Source organism: Oncorhynchus clarkii, chromosome 23 (genome assembly GCF_045791955.1).
Source record: "Oncorhynchus clarkii lewisi isolate Uvic-CL-2024 chromosome 23, UVic_Ocla_1.0, whole genome shotgun sequence".
NCBI lineage: Eukaryota > Metazoa > Chordata > Actinopteri > Salmoniformes > Salmonidae > Oncorhynchus > Oncorhynchus clarkii.
Genome location: NC_092169.1, coordinates 43,343,055 through 43,360,143, shown reverse-complemented (window position 1 = coordinate 43,360,143; position 17,089 = coordinate 43,343,055). Strand labels below are relative to the sequence as shown.

Below are 17,089 nucleotides of genomic sequence, written 5' to 3'. Positions count from 1 at the left end.
CTGGCCTCTGGAACAAATGAGACTCCAGGTGAGACTCTGGCCTCGAACAGGTGAGTTTCCAGGTGAGGCTCTGGCCTCTGGAACAGGTGACACTCCAGGTGAGCCTCTGGCCCAGTTGAGACTCTGGCCTCTGGAACATGTGAGGCTCTGGCCTCTGGAACAGGTGAGTCTCTTGCCAAGGTGAGACTCTGGCCTCTGGAAGAGATGATACTCCAGGTGAGACTCTGGCCCAGTTGAGTCTCTGGCCTCTGGAACAGGTGAGCTCCAGGTGAGTCTCTGGCCCAGTTGAGGTTCTTGCCTCTGGAACAGGTGAGGCTCCAGGTGAGGCTCTGGCCTCTGGAAGAGATGAGACTCCAGGTGAGCCTCTGGCCCAGTTGAGTCTCTGGCCTCTGGAACATGTAAGGCTCTGGCCTCTGGAAGAGATGAGGCTCCAGGTGAGCCTCTGGCCCAGTTGAGACTCTGGCCTCTGGAACATGTGAGACTCTGGCATCTGGAACAGGTGAGTCTCCAGGTGAGGCTCTGGCCTCTGGAACATGTGAGACTCCAGGTGAGGCTCTGGCTTCTGGAACAGGTGAGGCTCTGACCTCTGGAACAGGTGAGACTCCAGGTGAGGCTCTGGCTTCTGGAACAGGTGAGACTCTGACCTCTGGAACAGGTGAGCATCCAGGTGAGACTCTGGCCTCTGAAACAGGTGAGTCTCCAGGTGAGGCTCTGGCCTCTGGAACAGGTGAGACTCTGACCTCTGGAACAGGTGAGACTCCAGGTGAGGCTCTGGCTTCTGGAACAGGTGAGACTCTGACCTCTGGAACAGGTGAGCATCCAGGTGAGACTCTGGCCTCTGGAACAGGTGAGTCTCTGACCTCTGGAACAGGTGAGACTCCAGGTGAGGCTCTGGCTTCTGGAACAGGTGAGACTCTGACCTCTGGAACAGGTGAGCATCCAGGTGAGACTCTGGCCTCTGAAACAGGTGAGACTCTGGCTTCTGGAACAGGTAAGCCTCCAGGTGAGGCTCTGGCCTCTGGAATAGCTGAGACTCCAGGTGAGGCTCTGACCTCTGGAACAGGTGAGCCTCCAGGTGAAGATCTGGCCTCTGGAACAGGTAAGCCTCCAGGTGAGGCTCTGGCCTCTGGAATAGATGAGACTCCAGGTGAGGCTCTGACCTCTGGAACAGGTAAGCCTCCAGGTGAGGCTCTGGCCTCTGGAATAGATGAGACTCCAGGTGAGGCTCTGACCTCTGGAATAGATGAGACTCCAGGTGAAGATCTGGCCTCTGGAACAGGTGAGACTCCAGGTGAGACTCTTGCCAAGGTGAGACTGCCCTCTGGAAGAGATGAGACTCCAGGGGAGACTCTGGCCCAGTTGAGACTGTCCTCTGGAACAGGTGAGGCTCTGGCCTCTGGAACAGGTGAGACTCCAGGTGAGGCTCTGGCCTCTAGAACAGGTGAGACTCCAGGTGAGACTCTGACCTCTGGAACAGGTGAGGCTCCTTGTGAGACTCTGGCCTCTGGAATAGATGAGACTCCAGGTGAGACTCTGGCCTCTGGAACAGGTAAGACTCCAGGTGAGACTCTGACCTCTGGAACAGGTGAGACTCCAGGTGAGACTCTGGCAATGTGGTATCAGTGTGAGTGTGCCAATGTTTACTGGAAGGATGGACACTCATTTACTTCTCTCATTTATTAAATTAAAACAACTTTATTTATCCCAAAGGAGCAATTACTTAAGGCAGCTGCAACAATGACAACAAGACTAACATTTATGCTAACAAGGTTAACTCGACAATCCTTACCATGTGTATTGGCTTTGACTAGACCTATATTTACATACTCTGAATTGCGTTTTGTGCTTCATACGGTAAAATACTGGAACTTTCTATAGCTGTGGGTTCCAGATAAGAGGAAGAATAACAGGTATTTTAAGTTATATTCAGTCAGCTGTTTGAGTCATGTAAGCATTCTTGACATAGTTTTTTGACTGGCTTGAATTAGTAACCATTGTGTCAGTAACCATTGTGAACTGTTGCATGAAACCTGAATATTGGCCTTGCGTACAGGGTTGGGGAGTAACTGATTACATGTCATCTGATTACAACAAAAAAACAAACTACTGTAATCAGATTAGATACTTTTGAAAAACTACATGATTATTTATTGGATTACAGTTCAATTCAGAAAGGATGTTTGAGAAATACATTGATACCTTTCTGTTTTCTCAATGACATTCAAATCAGCATCAAACCAAGGCGCAAGTTAAAATGTATTCCACCTGAGAGAGTCGACCAGAAGTCAGAGACCTCTATGATGGCACACAAAATGCTTTTGATGGATATTTTTTGTCTTCTAATGCCATTTAAGGGAAAAGTAATAAGATTACCTTATTTAGTTTGGGTAATCCAAAAGTTACATATACTGATTTACAATTTTGGACAAGTAACTGTTATCTGTAACGGATTACTTTGGAAAATAACCTACCCAACCCTGCTTGCATATTTCTTTGTGGACAGCTGTCATTAATCTTTCTTTTCACTGGAAAACCCCACCTAAATGGAAGACAATGTCACATATGAATGCCTCGGCAGTATTGTGAAGCAGTACAGTTTCAGTTTGTTGAGTGGTGAACTTTGTACATCCCTGTTGCACCTCCAGTTTTGCAATGCAGTTTCAGTGTCTGTAGGTAACTGGGCAATCAATCAAATCACATTTTATTTGTCACGTGCTGAATACCACATGAAATGCTTACAAGCCCTTAACCAACAATAAAGGATTTTTTTAAATTAAAGAAAATATTTGCTAAAAAATAAATGAACTAAAATAAGAAAAAATAGCAACACCATAAAATAACAATAACGAGGCTATATACAGGGGGTACCAGTACCAGTACCGAGTCAATGTGCAGGAGTACAGGTTAGTCGAGGTAATATGTACATGTAGGTAGGGGTGAAGTGACTAATCATAAATAATAAACAATCAGTAGCAGCAATGTATAAAATGGGAACAATGCAAATAGTCTGGGTAGTCATTTGATTAACTATTTAGCAGTCTAATGGTTTGGGATTAGAAGCTGTCGGATGCCGAGCAGTTGCCGTACCAAGCGGTGATGCAACCAGTCAGGATGCTCTCGATGGTGCAGCTGTATAACTTTTTGAGGATCTGACTACCCATGTCAATTTTTTTTCAGGCTCCTGAGGGGGAATAGGTGTAGTAATAGTGGGCGTCTGTAAATTTAGACACAAATGAGGCGTTGGTTTGTGGTCTGGAGCTTGATGCTCTCTCTTCAGCTTTAGAATTTACTTCCTGAGCTGACTGCTCCGGAAGACCGTCTCTGTTCTGCTCTGTCACCCTCTCACTGAGTGCTATAAGCCTCTTGTTCCTCCAGAAAAGAACAACTACTTTTATCTACACAGAACCAACTGACTGTCTGTAGAGGTGATAGACTAAAGTTGATTTTGGTTATGTTGTTCACAGGCTTGGCTCTCTGTTGCGAGAAGCATTTTGACCGTCTAGAGTGACTCAGTGTCACTTAGCCTCAATCTGGTCCCAGATCAGTTTGTGTTCCTGCTGTAAGTTTGTTGTAAAGACAGTGCAAACAGATCTGGCATCAGATAGTGTTCTACCTACTTGGTGTCACACTTTAGTTCAAAACTTTTCCAGCTGACCTCTGTCCCCATATTATCTGCTCTTCCCATAGGTCAAGGAGAGTGTCCAGAACGCTGTGTACGTTAATGTAGCGGAGCTCGGCAGAAACATCTCTGAGTCCCCTCCCTCAGCCTTCTCCCCTCCCTGCACTCCTCCATACCTGGACTCTAAGGGATGGGAGGTGCACACTGACCAGGAGAGTGGACGGGAGTACTACTACCACCCCGAATCGGGGCAGACCACCTGGGACAACCCCCACATAGACCCTGAGGCTCCCGCCGAGGTGTCTGTGTGTTCGCCCTCCTCTCAGTTCCCCTCCCTGTCCCCCACCTCCGCCTCCCCCCCTGCATGGACCTCTGACTGGGAGCAGTGTTTGGATGTGACCAGCGGCTGCCAGTACTTCTACAACCCAGTATCGGGGGAGACGTCTTGGGAGTCCCCAGAGCCACAGTGCCCCTACCCCGCTCTGATGGAGCCTCTGAGTGGGCTCCGGTCTCTGGAGGAAGGGCCGGTAAGGCCTGCTCCACTTAAACACCCAGTCTATTTTAGTTTCATCATGGGACGTCTACAAATAATACGCTCATCTTTTTAATGAAGTTTAAGCTCCTGCTAAGTCATACACCTACCCTTTCCATAGCAGACAGTTGGTTTTCATAGATTATGTAATTATCCTCCTGCTAAATCCTACACCATTCCATTCCATTCCTACACCATAAAATTACCAATCAAAATATTACAGATATAAATAAAAAAGCACAGGTATCATCAGGCAGCAGTGGCCCACATTCAGGTTAAAAAAACATGAGGGCAGTGGAACACCATTCCACTGTCTGTACATAGCAGACAGTTGGTTTTCATGATTATGTAATTATCCTCAAACTAGTAGGCATTCTGTACATTCCCACATTGAACTTTTTGCAAACTGCATTGTTGAGTTTTCACCATTCTAAAGAGGCTTGTGAAAGAAAAAGCTGAAAGCTGTTTAAACTGTTCAGTTGAATTGAGGATCTTTGAAAAGGTAAAAGGAAGCTAGAAGGTAAGTCATCCATTGTCCTGGTCTCCATCTGTTTTAAAGTAGAACACTGAATGTAACATTCTCACAACGTGTGTGTCTGTCTGTGTACATGCGTATGGGTGTGTGCATGTGTCTGTTTACACACCTGCGTGCGTGTGTGTCTGACATGATGTTTGTGCAGTGCATAATGTGTGTGTGTGTGTGTCCAGCCTCCCCTGCCTGAGGAGGACTACCAAGCAGATGACTACACAGCAGATAACTACCCAGCCGAGGTTGACCTACCAGAAGAGGAGTTGTTGGCTGTGTCCCCTGTGACCCCTCACTCCTTCCCTAAGGACTACACCCCCAGCCACGTGACCCGGGCAGTCATCCCCAGGGCCAGCCTGGACAGGAGTGCCCCGACGGGCTGGAACCTCAACATAGACCCTGATGGGACTTGGGTGTTCTCCAACAGACACTCACCTGATCAGGTACACAGACTCTTTATTTAGACGTTATTTATTCTGGTTAGTCTTATTGACCCTTTATTTAGACGTTATTTATTCTGGTTAGTCTTATTGACTCTTTATTTAGACGTTATTTATTCTGGTTAGTCTTATTGACTCTTTATTTAGACGTTATTTATTCTGGTTAGTCTTATTGACCCTTTATTTAGACGTTATTTATTCTGGTTAGTCTTATTGACCCTTTATTTAGACGTTATTTATTCTGGTTAGTCTTATTGACTCTTTATTTAGACGTTATTTATTCTGGTTAGTCTTATTGACCCTTTATTTAGACGTTATTTATTCTGGTTAGTCTTATTGACTCTTTATTTAGACGTTAATTATTCTGGTTAGTCTTATTGACCCTTTATTTAGACGTTATTTATTCTGGTTAGTCTTATTGACCCTTTATTTAGACGTTATTTATTCTGGTTAGTCTTATTGACCCTTTATTTAGACGTTATTTGTTCTGGTTAGTCTTATTGACCCTTTATTTAGACGTTATTTATTCTGGTTAGTCGTCTTGACTCTTTATTTAGACGTTATTTATTCTGGTTAGTCTCATTTGAGAAAAAAATGTACTTTTCAAGTGAGAGCTGTCCATGAATGCAGTCTAGGGGTAAACCGTGTCACTCAGCTTGAAGGAATATCACGGCTAAATGCACCGTTATGCTATTAGACTAGAAGATGTCGTAAGTGTATGCACTACGTAATATGCACTACGTTTTCTCTAGAAAGGTTCAGTAAAGTCAATATTTAACCGGAAGTCTTTGTCATTGTGTGTGTGGTAACAGTGGATCAAATCGTTGGATGACAGAGGACTGACGTACTACTACCTTAGAGATGGCTCCAGATCCCAGTGGAACCTGCCTGAGGTAGAGATCAAGATTAGAAAACACCCATAACGAGTATGAAATGGAAGATCTCATTCATGTGAATAGATTGATCTAAATTTGCCTATAGCAAAGACAACATTCTGTTATTATTACTCCTCTTCATTCCCATTGGAACACAAGGCCACAGTGAACTCCTCCCCTTCTTCATGTCCTCAGCAACATGTTGTGCATGACTTAAAGAGAGGTTCATCTTGGCCGGTTTAGATCAGTGTTTTCCTCATGTAGATGTGAAAGATTTCTCCTCTGTGAACATGCATTTCTCCGTTATCATTTGACCAACCAAGGCCCCTGTAGTGTCAGGCCAGTCCAAGGTGGGGAACGGTGTTGAGCTGGACGGGGTCTCTTTAACGGTCATGAAGAACTGGAGACACACCATGGGTGCAACTTATGTCAGCTCAGCCCTGCAGGAGGTGGTGAGGACTAATAACACATACTGGAGCATTAACATACCTCACGTCCCCCTACCCAGAGCCCACCACAGTAGAGCTATGAGGTATAGTAGGTGTGTCAGCTGGCTCTGACCACAGTGTTCAGTAAGGCAGAGTGAAGTGACTGAGCACCTTATGAAACCCCTGACCCTCAGCTTTCATACTGAGCCACCCTGACACCGCTTTCTAAACGAGAGTGCGCCCAGCACCTGGGACATTTCAGTCATCCGTGTGTTCAGTGTACCACAACAGAGTAGACAGTGTACCACAACAGAGTAGACAGTGTACCATGACAGAGTAGACAGTGTACCACGACAGAGTAGACAGTGTGCCACGACAGAGTAGACAGTGTACCGCGACAGAGTAGACAGTGTACCGCGACAGAGTAGACAGTGTACCACGACAGAGTAGACAGTGTACCACGACAGAGTAGACAGTGTACCACGACAGAGTAGACAGTGTACCACGACAGAGTAGACAGTGTACCACGACAGAGTAGACAGTGTACCACGACAGAGTAGACCGTATACTCTGGGGTAAGATTAAGTGATTGCAGACACTAGGAAGTTAGGAATTAAGTAAAAGTAAAGCATCCATTATTCTTCTCCTTTTGGGCAAAAGTTCTCCCCGACTCACAGAAGAAATGCCTCAGACTACGGCTCCTGTGTGAACAACTCTCCAGAGATGAGGCAGCACCACGTGAGTTCTCCTCCTCCTCTCCTGTCCTGTCCTCCTCACCTGCCCTCCCCTGCTGATCCTCATCAGATTAGATCAGTCCTGTTCTAGCTAAAATGACAGTTCTGTGATGCCCCAAATAGAGCACTGTTTTGTGTTTTTTTTCCTGAAGGCCTAATTGGTTGAGACTCCAAAGAAGCCTCTCCAATCAGAGCCCAGAGTCTCAGCGGCACAATGTGTTTAAAAAAAAGAGATCTAATTTGTTTTACGATTTTCTACATTGTAGAATAATAGTGAAGACATTACAACTATGAAATAAAACATGGAATCATGTAGTAACCAAAAAGTGTTAAACAAATCAAAATATACTTCAAAGTAGGCATCCTTTGCCTTGGTGAAAGCTTAGTGAATGACCTGCAGCGAGCTGGGACCAAAGTAACAAAGCCTACCATCAGTAACACACTACGCCGCCAGGGACTCAAATCCTGCAGTGCCAGACGTGTCCCCCTGCTTAAGCCAGTACATGTCCAGGCCCGTCTGAAGTTTGCTAGAGAGCATTTGGATGATCCAGAAGAAGATTGGGAGAATGTTATATGGTCAGATGAAACCAAAATATAACTTTTTGGTAAAAACTCAACTCGTCGTGTTTGGAGGACAAAGAATGCTGAGTTGCATCCAAAGAACACCATACCTACTGTGAAGCATGGGGGTGGAAACATCATGCTTTGGGGCTGTTTTTCTGCAAAGGGACCAAGACGACTGATCCGTGTAAAGGAAAGAATGAATGGGGCCATGTATCGTGAGATTTTGAGTGAAAACCTCCTTCCATCAGCAAGGGCATTGAATATGAAACGTGGCTGGGTCTTTCAGCATGACAATGATCCCAAACACACCGCCCCGGGCAACGAAGGAGTCGCTTCGTAAGAAGCATTTCAAGGTCTTGGAGTGGCCTAGCCAGTCTCCAGATCTCAACCCCATAGAAAATCTTTGGAGGGAGTTGAAAGTCCGTATTGCCCAGCAACAGCCCCAAGACATCACTGCTCTAGAAGAGATCTGCATAGAGGAATGGGCCAAAATTCCAGCAACAGTGTGTGAAAACCTTGTGAAGACTTACAGAAAACGTTTGACCTCTGTCATTGCCAACAAAGGGTATATAACAAAGTATTGAGATAAACTTTTGTTATTGACCAAATACTTATTTTCCACCATCATTTGCAAATAAATTCATTAAAAATCCTACAATATGATTTTCTGGATTTTTTTCTCTAATTTTGTCTGTCATAGTTGAAGAGTACCTATGATGAAAATTACAGGCCTCTCTCATCTTTTTAAGTGGGAGAACTTGCACAATTGGTGGCTGACTAAATACTTTTTTGCCCCACTGTATCTCATTTATTTTTCTAAGCCAATGAGTTCTGTTGTGACAAGGTAGGGGTGGTATACAGAAGATAGCCCTATTTGGTAAATTTCAAGAAATGTCAAGACCTTTGAAAGTTTCTTCAAGTGCATTCGCAAAAACCATCAAGCGCTGTGATGAAACTGGCTATCATGAGGACCGCCACAGAAAAGTAAGACCCAGACTTACCTCTGCTGCAGAGGATATGTTCATTTGAGTTACCAGCCTCAACATTTGCAGCCCAAATAAATTATTCACAGAGTTCAAGTAACAGACACATCTCAACATCAACTGTTCAGAGGAGACTGTGTGAATCATGGTCAAATTGCTGCAGAGAAACCACTACTAAAGGACACCAATAATAAGAAGAGACATGCTTGGGCTAAGAAATACGAGCAATGGACATTAGACTGGCTGAAATCTGTCCTTTGGTCAGATGAGTCCAAATTTGAGATTTTTGGTGCCAACCACCGTGTCTGTGAGACGCAGAGTAGGTGAACGGTTTATCTCTGCATGTGTGGTTCCCACCGTGAAACATGGAGAAGGAGGTTTGATGGTGTGGGGGTGCTTTGCTGGTGACACTGTCAGTGATTTGTTTAGAATTTAAGACACACTTAACCAGCATGGCTACCATCCCATCTGGTTTGGGCTTAGTGGGACTAGAATTAGTTTTTCAGCAAGACAATGACCCAACATACTTCCAGGCTGTGTAGGGGCTATTTGACCAATAAGGAGAGTGATGGAGTGCTGCATCAGATGACCACAATCACCCAACCTCAACCCAATTGAGATGGTTTGGGATAAGTTGGACCTCTCAGTGAAGGAAAAGCAGCCAAGTGCTCAGCATATGTGGGAACTACTTCAAGACTGTTGGAAAAGCATTTCAGGTTAAGCTGGTTGAGAGAATGCCAAGAATGTTCAAAGTTGTCAGCAAGGCAAAGGGTGGCTACTTTGAAGAATCTCAAATGTAAAATCAATTTTTATTTGTTTAACACTTTAGGTTACTACATGATTCTATATGTGTTATTTCATGTTTTTGAAGTATTCACTATTATTCTACAATGTAGAAAATAGTAAAAATAAAGAAAAACCCTTGAGTGTGTCCAAACTTTTGACTGGTACTGTAATACATGCATGCTATCTATCGAAGGGCTAATGGTGTGACGTACTAATGGTGTGTTGTACTTGTAGAGTAGTAGTTGCTTGGGACTATTCTGATATGGCATAGCTACCCCTGGGAGAGTGGAAAACAGATGTCACTTGGGAAATGTAATATTTCCTGGTATATTAATTGATTTCCCTTCTGAGGACAGCTGATGTCACATCACCATTGGCAAACTGTTAGCCAAAACCACGAACTGCCACACCCCCTCATCACACCTCACTACACCCTGAAAGAAAGCATGCACTAGTCAGAAATGTCTGTGCTTTCATCCCCGCCATGCTGTTCATTATAAAACATAGAGGTAGAGGTGTCTGTTCACGAGCTAAGACAAAGTAGCTTGTTGTGAGAGTTTAGCCACTGTTGTCAAATCCGCCTGTTGCTTTTTTGTGCATTTCTATTAGTAGAGCTTAAGGTTAGTATCAAGGCACCAATAATGATGTCTCACTTGAACACTTGGCCTCACATCCTTAAAAGCATGTTATGTGTGGATCCTTTTTCAGGTGCAGAGTTTGGAAAAAGTTGGAATACTCAACAAAACTAAAGTGTCAGAGAACGGGAAAAGAGTAAGGTAATTCTGTCTGGGCATAGCTGACATGAAAGACATGGAAACAAGTGATGGAATAATCAGCCATCTACTTGAATGTATAGTCATCCATTATCCATTACATCCATTACATTACCAAATGACTTTCTACACTGCAACATTCCCTGAAGTACAGTACAGCTCACACTCAGTGACTTTCCTGTAGGAAAAACTGGGCCCAGTCATGGACGGTTCTTCACGGAGGGGTTCTGACCTTCCATAAAGAGCCCAAGTCTGCAGCCACGGGAGCCTCTGTGAGTGAGAGGTGTACATGTGTTACCTGCACAGAAAAAATATTTCTAACATCTCCTTGGTTACACATTCCCTCACCTGACTATGTGGGAAGTCTACATTCCTGTTCTGGGACATTCAGTACATTTCTGAGGGAGTGAGGGAACTAACAGCTTTGAGACATTAGCACTGAGCTGAACACCTAGACATGGTATCAGAAACATCTACAGTAAAATGTTTCACTGTGTCTTATTAGAAGGAATGAAAGAAAATGCTGTTAACATCTTAGAATACAACATACAGGATGTTGTGTTGAAGCCATGACAGAGTGACTGCTCAGCACAGACAAGCCCTGAAGGCTCAATGAGGCATGACAGTCAAAGCTTTGTCCAGCTGTCTGATTTCATGGAATGTAGTGCTGCCAGTTTTCATCAACTGGTCCTCCATGATGTCTTTCTCTCTTCACAGATCAAGACCAATCAGATCGTCCCAGAGGTCACGGTGGATCTACGAGGGGCAAAGATTGGCTGGGCTCTCAGGGACAAATCCAGCAAAAAGAATGTTGTAGAAGTGAGTTGACAGTTGGTTGCTATGGAATCATAATAGGAGTTGTACTAGATACAGAAAAGACAATCCTGACAGGATAGACTTAATTCAAGCATACCAATTTCCTGCCCATTGTGATAAGTGATTCTGGGAAGCAACATCATGTGAGAATACATTTGCCATTAATCCAAGACTGTTACCCTCTGTATAAATCTGTAAAGCAAATGTTTAATGTATAATAACCTCTCTATGTTGTCTTCAGTTAAAAGACAGAAATGGCGTTGAGTTTCTGCTACAGTACGACACTGAGAGTATCATCAACGACTGGCACAAAGTTCTAATGGACACCATACGACAGCTGGTATGTTTCTTTAAGTGAAATAACTCGCACACGTTAACGTGCTACCAGGTACATGGAGACAAATATGTTCTGGATAAAAAGAAAAAACAACTCCCTAATGAAGGTTAATTTAGGTCGGTTAACTTAATGGCTGCTGGTTCAAACATCATGCATGTTAGTCAATGACATTGCAGGACCAAGAACACCACCAATCTGAGGAGGAGGATGGGGACGTCAGTGAGAAGTCCTACAGTACAGACAGAGATCAGAGGTCACCAGGTACCATGGACAGGAGGAGGAGGTGTAAGTTATCCTTGCTCCAAATATACTGTAGCAGACGTTTCAGCTGCAATAGCCTCCGCTAGGTCAACTTGCTCATGTTTCGTGACTGTGTACCCCCCCTCATGTACCCTCCCTCCTCTTCCTCCTCCTTGTCTTCCTTCTCCTCCTCCCCAGCTTCCAGACCGAGCACGGCCACCTCCTCTGGGGGAGAGACCGAACAGAAGAAGGTTCGTACCAAGCTGATGAAGTTCCTCCTGAAACGACCCACACTGCAGTTCGTCAAGGAGAAGGGTTACATCCGAGGTGGGCTCATAGGGTCTTCCTTCCTACAAAGCAGCACATGTCTAACTGGCTCCAAATCAGGCTACATAACATTTACTGTCAGGATTTGTCACGACGATGTTACTAATCCAGAGAGGGATCATATGTTCATATCTTCTGTTGTTGTGATATGGGTCACGGTTGGGGTCAAGAGAATTTAATCATTGAAGGAATTGGAATGTCAATGTACTTCCTGAATTGACTGGAATTGAAATGGAATTGACCCCAACCCTGATACGGGTCAGCATCACAAATATACACTGTACACACTAACCTCCATCATCGTTTCCCTCAGACAATGTGTTTTGCTGTCATCTGGCTGCACTGTGTGCCCAGGAGAACACTACAATCCCCAGCTTTGTGGAGAAATGTATTCGAGCAGTGGAAAAGAGAGGTAATGATTAGTAGTCACACTGATGATGACTGTTATATGCCAGCAATAACATTATAATAGCAGTGTATTATTCAGCACAGTGTATATGGTAATAGAAACAAAGGTTACCACAGTAGTTGATTGACCCATATGCTGATGTGTGTGTGTCTTCACAGGTCTGGACATGGATGGACTCTACAGAGTCAGTGGGAATCTAGCTGTCATTCAGAAACTACGCTTCAAGGCAGATCATGGTAATGCCTTTACATTTACTGTGTGTGTGAGAGACTGTGTTCTGTGACTGTGTTCTGTGAATGTGTTCTGTGACGTCCAGAGGGTCATTATACGTTTTATGTTAGCCTCCATATTGTTTTATGGGTTCCACTGGTGTGGCTGAATATTGTTTTATGGGTTCCACTGGTGTGGCTGAATATTGTTTTATGGGTTCCACTGATGTGGCTGAATATTGTTTTATGGGTTCCACTGGTGTGGCTGAATATTGTTTTATGGGTTCCACTGGTGTGGCTGAATATTGTTTTATGGGTTCCACTGATGTGGCTGAATATTGTTTTATGGGTTCCACTGGTGTGGCTGAATATTGTTTTATGGGTTCCACTGGTGTGGCTGAATATTGTTTTATGGGTTCCACTGGTGTGACTGAATATTGTTTTATGGGTTCCACTGATGTGGCTGAATATTGTTTTATGGGTTCCACTGGTGTGACTGAATATTGTTTTATGGCTTTTACTGGTGTGGCTGAATATTGTTTTATGGGTTCCACTGGTGTGACTGAATATTGTTTTATGGGTTCCACTGATGTGGCTGAATATTGTTTTATGGGTTCCACTGATGTGGCTGAATATTGTTTTATGGGTTCCACTGGTGTGGCTGAATATTGTTTTATGGGTTCCACTGGTGTGGCTGAATATTGTTTTATGGGTTCCACTGGTGTGGCTGAATATTGTTTTATGGGTTCCACTGGTGTGGCTGAATATTGTTTTATGGGTTCCACTGGTGTGGCTGAATATTGTTTTATGGGTTCCACTGGTGTGGCTGGATATTGTTTTAAATGGACAAATAAAACATATATCAAAAAAGTAATTGTGTTCCACAGAGGAGCTGGACCTGGAGGATGGCCAGTGGGAGGACATCCACGTTATCACAGGGGCTCTGAAGCTGTTCTTCAGGGAGCTTCCTGAACCCCTTTTCCCCTTCAGTCACTTCAGCCGCTTCATCCAGGCCATCAGTAAGCAGCAGGCCGGACGCTGTCCCCCTAATGGAACCTCAGTTTCCTCATTCAATGTCGTGTAGTCTGAAACTGTTAATTATTAGCCCCACAATGCCACCTCAGTTTCCTCACACAGTGTAGAATAGTCTGAAACGGTTAATTATTAGCCCCACAATGCCCTCTCAGTTTCCTCACACACTGTAGAATAGTCTGAAACTGTGCATTAGCCCCACAATGCAACCTGTTTACTCACAGACTGAAACTGTATTAACCACAATGCCACCTCAGTTTTCTCACACAGTGTAGAATTTTTATTTTACCTTTATTTAACTAGGCAAGTCAGTTAAGAACAAATTCTTATTTTCAATAACAGCCTAGGAACAGTGGGTTAACTGCCTGTTCAGGGGCAGAACGACAGATTTGCTCGGGGATTTGAACTTGGTTACTAGTCCAACTCTCTAACCACTAGGCTACCCTGCCGCCCCTAGAATAGTCTGAAACTGTATTAAGCATTATCCCCACAATGCCAACTCAGTTTCCTCACACTGTAGAATAGTCTGAAACTGTGTTGAGCATTATCCCCACAATGCCACCTCAGTTTCAAATCATATCAAAGTGTATTTGTCACGTGCGCCGGATACAACAGGTGTAGATCTTACAGTGAAATGCTTACTTACAGGCTCTAACCAATGGTGCAAAAAAGGTATTAGGTGAACAATAGGTAAGTAAAGAAATAAAAACAACAGTAAAAAGACAGTGAAAAATAACAGTAGCGAGGCTACAAAAGTAGCGAGGCTACGTACAGACACCGGTTTCCTCAGTGTAGAATAGTCTGAAACTGTGTTAAGCATTATCCCCACAATGCCACCTCAGTTTCCTCACACAGTGTAGAATAGTCTGAAACTGTTCATTATTAGCCCCACAAAGCCAACTTAGTTTCCTCACAGTGTAGAATAGTCTGAAACTGTTAAGCATTAGACCCACAATGCCACCTCAGTTAACAGTCTAAAACTGTTAAGCTATTACTTCACTATCAAGGAAGGACTAATCGTGTTTACCACCTCACTTCCCTTTTTAATAAGCAGTGGAGATTGTAACACACTTGTGCCCTTGAATCTATACATTAGTAAAAATGTGTATTGTTCTATCCTGTCTTGTTTACAGGAACTGTTGATTACCACCACAAAGTGTCTTACATGCGAGAGCTTGTTGAGTCTCTCCCTCGGCCAAACCATGATACCATGGAACTCCTCTTCAGCCATTTACGCAAGTATGTCTTTCACACACTCACATTTAGCCTGTGCCCTATTGTATTGATGATATTATGATAACTAATGATAACTGGTTGTATTCTGCTTCTCTCTCTTGTCTTCTTGCTCTCTCTCTCCCCTCTTTCCCCCCCCCCCCCTATCGTCCCTCGTTCTCTCACTCGCTCTCTCTCGCTTTTGCTCTCTTCCCACCCCCCCCCCCCCCCTTAGAGTGATAGAGTATGGAGAGGAGAACCGTATGACTGTGCAGAACGTGGCTATCGTCTTTGGTCCCACGCTGCTCCGGCCAGAGATGGAGTCAGCCAATATCACCATGCACATGGTTTTCCAGAACCAGATAGTGGAGCTAATCCTCAACCAATACGAATACATCTTCCATTCCAGTTGAACCAATGGTAAGCATCTGTCAGTCAGAGGACAGGGGTCAAATTAAGCAATATTGCAGGAGGGGAAAAAACACAATCACTACCGCACAGAGGGTGCATCCAACTAATCTTTCCTTCTTTCTAAAGTGTGCACTTGTTCACTACTCCTCACAAATTGCATTGGTGTAGCATGGACTAGAGGGAGTTTAAATATAGGCCTACCTGTCATTTCCTTTCAAATCCATGAAGGGAAGGGAACAAGCGCACACTACAGGAGAAAGGAGAGATTGGGAGGCAACCACGGAGAAGCTAGTTGAAGGGGATGTCAAATATTTGCACTGCATTTATTGTAATATCTGCATTTGATAATCATTAACCAATTCAGATTGTTCTCTGAATTTCTGCAACTCATTGCATTCCTCATTGTGAAATAGCACACCTGCTCAAGGCATCACTTATGTGCAATCTAAAAAGACATGTGGGTTGCTATAGGCCTACTTTGAAATCTTCCTTTCATGTAGAAATGTAACATCACAATAACGTGATTTTATCTTAACACCCCAATTCCCAAGGCAACCTGGAAAGACACTTTGATACTTTGTTTTGACCACAGATCAGACAAACCATTTCAGATGTATTTTTAAAGATTACATTGAAATGTTTAAAGGTGGATCTGATGTTGCTGTGTAGCTCAGAAGTCCTGTGTTATGAATGTGTCTTATTCAGTCAATGTATATGACTCATTTAGACATTTATAAAATACATGCTTTGACACTGACTTCCCTTGTACAGCCTCTCTAGATGTTGTACTGGATAATCAGATGACATCTTTTTTTAAATACATTTAGTTTTAACTTACAATGAGAATTTGTTTAATTAACACAGAATGATAATAACGTATGGTGGTACTATTTAAGGATGTTTGTTAGCCTTAATAGAGTCAAGAAAGACCAAAATGAAAAGACAGGTGTGATAAGCATGACATTAGGTTTTTGTTCTGTACATAGAAATAAATATCATATTTATGCTGTAAATTACTGAAATTGCACAATGTGTTTCTTTAATAAAATAACTGCACAAACGTGTCAAGTAACATGACTCACTCCTTTCTCAATATGTCTTGTAATATAAATCAGTTTTTCATGACATAATGTAACTTATCCACAGGTGTGTGATAGATGTGTGTGATATATAGCCCAACCGGCCGCCAGATTGCGCTATTTAAGCAATAAGCATGTGGGATATGACACAACACAGAGTGCCTGGATACAGCCCTTAGCCATGGTGTATTGGCCATATCCCACAAACCCCTGCGGTGCCTTATTGCTATTATAAACTGGTTACCAATGTAATTAGAGCAGTAAAAATGTTTGTTTTGTCATACCTGTGGTATACGGTCTGATATACCACGGTTGTCAGCCAATCATCATTCAGGGCTCGTACCACCCAGTTTATAATATTCCTTTTACGTCATTTGTCATCGGATGAGTTGAGGAATAATATCATCCGATGACAAACGACAGGAAGAGCACGCTTGTTTGAAATGGAATAGCGTTGCGGTAGCTTTTGATAAAGAAGAACATCAAGACGAAGCGTCTGCTTTGTAAGTGGGTTGTACTGTTGAGCGTTACATTGTACGGAGATTGTGACAGCCGGTTAAATGCATCTCTTGAGAATGCAAGAACAAGATGTATATCAGGAGAAGTGCAGTATTATCACAAGGAGACGTATACTTGGAATACGGAGGAGGAATGGCAGGAAAAAGAGAGGCAGAGGAGGTCTAAGAGAGAGGAAGGAAGAGGGTGAGCTTGAGTCGGTTAAAAATGCTGGAGAAAAGGGAGATGGTTTCTTAAAGAA

The 17,089-nt window shown here is 43.6% G+C and overlaps 1 protein-coding gene across 2 annotated transcripts in view; it reads left to right on the top strand.

Annotated features, from left to right (window-relative positions):
- Positions 1-16,322, top strand: part of LOC139381455 (rho GTPase-activating protein 27-like) — a 44,701-nt gene extending 28,379 nt beyond the window's left edge. Inside the window, exons 4-19 of one of the 2 annotated variants that reach the window (XM_071124998.1) lie at positions 3,688-4,146; positions 4,860-5,120; positions 5,930-6,010; positions 6,316-6,444; positions 7,081-7,158; positions 10,196-10,263; positions 10,445-10,532; positions 10,978-11,079; positions 11,318-11,416; positions 11,590-11,698; positions 11,852-11,980; positions 12,294-12,392; positions 12,548-12,625; positions 13,486-13,617; positions 14,764-14,869; positions 15,078-16,322. In XM_071124998.1, coding sequence (XP_070981099.1) covers positions 3,688-4,146; positions 4,860-5,120; positions 5,930-6,010; positions 6,316-6,444; positions 7,081-7,158; positions 10,196-10,263; positions 10,445-10,532; positions 10,978-11,079; positions 11,318-11,416; positions 11,590-11,698; positions 11,852-11,980; positions 12,294-12,392; positions 12,548-12,625; positions 13,486-13,617; positions 14,764-14,869; positions 15,078-15,255 — 2,196 coding nt within the window. In that variant the 3' untranslated portion in view covers positions 15,256-16,322. The remainder of the gene's footprint in view (positions 1-3,687; positions 4,147-4,859; positions 5,121-5,929; positions 6,011-6,315; positions 6,445-7,080; positions 7,159-10,195; positions 10,264-10,444; positions 10,533-10,977; positions 11,080-11,317; positions 11,417-11,589; positions 11,699-11,851; positions 11,981-12,293; positions 12,393-12,547; positions 12,626-13,485; positions 13,618-14,763; positions 14,870-15,077) is intronic. The other variant, XM_071124999.1, reaches the window with a different exon arrangement.
- The last annotated feature ends 767 nt before the right edge of the window (positions 16,323-17,089 follow it).